The sequence below is a fragment of the Dendroctonus ponderosae genome, unplaced genomic scaffold, assembly GCF_020466585.1.
Source record: "Dendroctonus ponderosae isolate FM_Combo_2020 unplaced genomic scaffold, Dpon_F_20191213v2 Dpon_F_20191213_8, whole genome shotgun sequence".
NCBI lineage: Eukaryota > Metazoa > Arthropoda > Insecta > Coleoptera > Curculionidae > Dendroctonus > Dendroctonus ponderosae.
In genome coordinates, this window is record NW_026019016.1 from 10,606,535 (window position 1) to 10,611,986 (window position 5,452).

The following is a 5,452-nucleotide window of genomic DNA, read 5'->3' on the forward strand; positions in this document are numbered from 1 at the left end:
AAATAATAAACGAATTTTAATTTTAATGTCCGTAAAAATGGTTTATTTTCCATCGTCTTTTTTCAAAATTTTGAGAAACAACATCCTCGTTTGTCTGGAGCAGGATTAAGCGCACGCAGAAGAGATATGAGTGGCTGTTGACTGCACACACTAGTCTATGTTTATTTTCCAGTAAAAGGCACTTTCCTGGAGGAGACACCATATGTCTTAACCAAAAAAAATCGAAAACAAAATGAGCAGTTAGAAAAATATTTTGGAAATTAAGCTGGCTAGTTTTTAAATAGCCCCAAGCCGACTATTAAGCCATCTAGATATAACGCTTTAGATACTTGAAAAATCATATAGTTAATGCAATATTTTGAAATTTAATTATTGTTAGTCCGAGTATTGCTTAATCAAAAAGTGTATTGTTTCATATGTGAGTCGTAAAAAAAAATGAAAGCATTTTTTTAATTCACAGTGAAATAAAATGAAACAAAAAGTATTTTTGGATAGTTTGACTCATTTTTGAATATTTTTTACCTCCTAATTACAACAGAAGAAATGTTTTATAATGAAGGTAAAGACCTAAACAATTTTCGAACTGTACTGCTTTTTTCATGTATGATTTTTGTTTCTCATTTATTAATATACAACTTTTTTTGTTTCACTCTTACATTGTTTCAGCCGCTAATGAATGACTGATGCATTTTTAAACACTTTTTTGCATCTTCTTCTGTATTTTTCGAAATATGTCTTGAAAATTTCATCTACCAAGTTTTCCAGTTCGCAACTGCTCGAGTCTTCTCGCCGACGCTCGGCTAAGACGCCTTTAGACGCTTAACGTCGGTTGGAAGCGTCGAAACGAAACTAGTGGTGAAAAATCGGCGCGGATTCAATTTCAGTGACTCAACTCAATTTTGAATATATTGACTCGAATCGATTTCCCTTCCAATATTTCATGGGTTTAATCGCTTACTTTGTCGGTCAAAATTCTTTATTTTTAAGACTTTGTGCATTTTTTAATGGATTATTTTAGTTTGTTCGTTTGTATTGAGTACGTATTTTATGTCAACATTACTTCCCTACATCTGCAGTTGATTTTTCCTTTTGAAAAATATCGAATCTTGAACACATAAATATTTCCTATTAAAAGTATAACAAATAACTTTGATACATTTTAATTAACAACTTCCGCACATAATCTACACTAAATGAAATAAATAAGAAGTTATCAAACAATCACAGAAGAAAACATGAAATATTTGAATAATCTTCAACGAAAAAATCTTTGTTTTTAACTTAAATACACAGAAAATATTTGCGGACTTACGAAACAAGTTCAAGAGCACTTGTTTTATAATACGTAAAAATAACTTGCGAATGTTAAAGACTTTAAACGCCGGCAATTCACCAATTTAGTTTTTGTTTTTTTTTTAATTACAAACAGTTTAAACTGCGGCTTGACCTCTAAAATTGCCCCGTAATTTCACTATTATATTTGTTTCAAGTACGTTTCCGCAAATAGAAATGCACTTTGAATTCGCACATTTCCAATAAACTTATTTGCAATTTTCGTACAGTTGAGTTAAGTTTGTTTCCAACAAGGAAGATATTGTACAGTTCATTTTTATTATTTATTTATTATGTTTTCATTGTTCCAACCAACCAAATTATTTAACGTTTTTAAGGCACTTTATTAATGCAAATTAATTAGCTTTTCTACTATTTTTGTCATTCTGTGATAATTTCTATTGTTTCTAAGCAAAATTACGGTGTTTCACACATGGAACTTAAAAAAACTGGGCTTATTTAAGGAAAACAGGCCAGGTGAGATGGTTGCCAAAATCCATGTTTTTGCTTTCTGTTTGTTTGAACTATAAAAAAGAAATTAAACCCATCTATTATCAAGCATTCAAAGATTGCGTGAACTGATTAACATTTAAGCCAATTTGTTCTTCATGATTCATTGCTTCCTGCTTAATATTGCTAACGAAAATTGTCACCAAATACGTTCTGCCCATACATTAAACTTACGTACTTTTGTAATATGAAATGGAGTTTTAATTATTCCTTTTCAAAATTGAATACCAAAGGACTTATAAATGTCGCTTCCTCTTTCAGCTTTTTTCGTCAGTGTTCGAGTGAATGTGTGACATTTCTTTGCTTGCTTAAGAAGATATTTTTAGGCTTCTCCACGATTTTTTTAATGTGGGGATGTATAGAGTCACATTTTATGCGTACTTAATCAAACTTACCTTCGTATGGTTATATTTTTGGTAGTTAGTGAGTAGAATTTGTCGAATGGGTGAAAACTAAGTGAAAAAGTTCGTTCCCTCCATGGAAATTCTAAGAGTAAAAGATGAGCAGCTACAGAAATTATGTAAGTACATTTTAGTGTATGTATTTATGTTTTTATCCCTTCTTCGCTCGACTCATCGGTGGAAAACATTGAAATACCGCATAGGTAATAAAGTGCATTTACTGCAGATACAAGTAGTTAACAGTCTGTTGAATTTCGTAGAGCTAATTATGTAAATTTCAAATCAATTTACAGGTCTGTGTTCTCTCATGGTTCCGAAATTAGCTGCCACTTAAGAGTTACGTTTGCCAATCACTTTAATGCATTCAGCATTAAGTTCGAACATCTATTATTGAAAACTGATCTTCAGGTTGTTACTCCTGAACTTGCTATTTTCAGCTCTTCGGATTGCTATTTTTAAATGTGAAATCAAAATACCTCTTCATCTGATACTTTGTTAAAATTATACCTGGATATAATGTCATAAATACAAGCAAGTTATTTTCGGTTGCTTTATATAAATCGAACTGTTCGACAAAACCTTCAAACTGGTTACAACTTTTGAATTTGAGCAAATCTCTAGTGATTTGATTGAGATAAATTTGGAGTTTTGTTGAACTCCACCCTAATGGAGGAAAAGAGGCATAAGCATAAAAGAACACGTTTAATGGTAGTGTCAACACTAGTTAAGACTTGATTTATTATCGAAAGTTGTATGGGACTTTATGGCTTTGAAAGCCGAAAAAATAAACCCGAGTATTGGATATTTGAAGAAAACTAAATTTAGATTTTTATGTCCCATGGCGATCGTAAAGGTTTTCACCAACTGCACTCGAACTCTTTAAAAACTTGCATTTTTTGCAGTTGAATCTAATGTAGTAATCTTTTCCAAATAATTAATTTATATTACACAAATGCTTCCCCTGGCTCTTTCAGAAATTGCATTCTTAGAATAACAAGTCACTGATAATTTAACTTAATAATTGGCTGGTGCTGGAAGTCTAAATTACCTTCAACATCCTGACTCTGTACTAAGTGTTCGTTTTTCCATAGACGAAGCTGCAAGATGTGGCATGCCATTAGAAGGAGGGAATTAATTTAGATGCGACAGTTTGTGATTTTGTACAATGAGCGGTTTGTTTACAAACCTACGCGCTGCTATTTTAGAAAATTTCGTTATTTAACGGCACTGTTACTTTACGGACTTACTTCAGCTGAAAGGTTGAACAGCATAAAAAATAACAAATGTTTATGAGTATTTTTCAATTTATGGCAATATTACAAGTATTTATACAAAGGATTTGCAAAATCCCCGCTTATGCTATGGAACGGTTTACGAGGTAAAATTACCAAATGCTATTGAGTGTGTTTCATAAAATTTACTGTCAGGGACAAACAATATCAGATATCCAAAGGCGCTAAAAACAAAAAACTATTAAACTAGCCGATGAAAGTAAAGGAAAAACCTTTCCTTTTCGGACATATTTTTATAAAGCAAAACATGCTTGCCTTCATACGAGCTTCCTTCCTGACAGTCGTAATCTTCATTGTACTTTCACTACGTTAATATACTTTAATAAATTAAAATTAATTGGCTAACAGCCAACGAGATATTTGACTAAAGAACGAATATTTAAAAACTTGTAATGCATATCGATGATCTAAAATAACAGCAGTAGTAAAACTTATTTTTCATTAAAACTTGCGTTTATATACGGCGACAAATTTAAATTCCTACCTCTCGCTTGCATCTACCACAAACCACAAAGATTCTCTAGGACAAATTTGTAAAAATTTTACTACAAAACTCCAATTTTTACAGCAAACGAGTGATTCCCATTTATTTCCTGTAGATAAAGTTAACCGATGGGAAATATTCCGATCGTGAAAATTGAATTAATATTCCGAGAAAATAAGTATTCGTATCATGAAACATCATCATAAAACTTTCAAATATAACTAAGTGTCTTATAATTACTCTATGCATGCATTACAAAATCAGTATAAACTCAACGATTACTTGCAAACCTTATAGGCCAACAATGATTCGTGGAATTACAAGAACGGATGGACCAAAAATAGGCAACAGGAAACAGTTAATAAGATTTTCGTTATGTTTGTAAAAGATGTCTCGTCTCCGCTTTAATACGGACCGAGAAAAGGTGTTTTACGTTTTGCCCATGTCACTGTACCAATTATCCGAAGAATGAGGATCTCTCATCAACGGAAATGAACTTTTTGAATATTTTTTGAAATAGAGGTCATAAACCATTACTGCGAAAACCGAGATATTCAGAAATAGACTGTTTTCATTTCATTCTCAATGACCTAAAACCTGAAGTAGACGTGCCGCTATTGTTAGGTGCTATTGCCGGTTTTGCACACTTTGCATGTATCCCAATCGGTTTTTAATTTGAGAACTAAATGTATTCTTAGCGGGCTTTAAAATTAGAATAATACTAAAAGCAGTTCAACATTTTGATTGATATATTTGGAATAAACTTCCTAAAAATTCAAAAATCCAGACAGTTGGACATAACGGAGTCTCCACTTAAAGACAACCGACTTTTTTTAGTGAATCAATAAGTAATTATAATCCATATACATACATATATAAGCAATCTTTATTTCATCGAAATAGGCCCTTGTTTAGTACAAATATTTGTCTTAGTCTAAATAATTCTCTTAGTCTAGGTTAACAATATTTTTAATTGTATATACTTTCCTGACTGTGTTTCAATTCCAAATCAAAATTAATTCCTGGGTTTCAGTCATTTATTGTCTCTATTTATCAATTAAAATACGTTTCGGTGTATTTTTCCACCATCATCAGTTTTTCTAAAATAGCAGATAGTTAAAAAAAATGTCTTCAATAAAAAAATCACAGTTCGTCAACAGCTTCGTCATATCACACATTAAAATACATCACAATTGCAATACTTTAAAACATTCTATAATTAATTAGGCCTAACAGGTGATTAGTTAGGACAATCAAATTTGGGAAGAGACTAGAATTATTTGTTCAGATACTTAAATATTGTTACTTACATGTGTAGCGTTGTTGCTGCTTTAAGCTTTGGCATACATTTGGAGTATTAATTTTGTCCATTTTGGACACAAAGCGAATAAAATACTGTTTATATTGATTTCTTTTACTTTCAGCTATTTTTC

The 5,452-nt window shown here is 31.5% G+C and overlaps 1 protein-coding gene across 6 annotated transcripts in view; it reads left to right on the plus strand.

Moving 5' to 3' along the window:
- The first annotated feature begins 844 nt into the window (after positions 1-844).
- Positions 845-5,452, plus strand: part of LOC109546997 (FH1/FH2 domain-containing protein 3) — a 136,090-nt gene continuing 131,482 nt past the window's right edge. For 2 of the 6 annotated variants that reach the window (XM_019918198.2, XM_048668854.1), the window contains exon 1: positions 2,129-2,362. In XM_019918198.2, the coding sequence (XP_019773757.2) occupies positions 2,342-2,362 (21 nt within the window). In that variant the 5' untranslated portion in view covers positions 2,129-2,341. Of the gene's footprint in view, positions 1,037-2,128; positions 2,363-5,452 lie in introns of those variants that run through there. The other 4 variants (XM_019918199.2, XM_019918201.2, XM_048668853.1 and 1 more) reach the window with 3 other exon arrangements.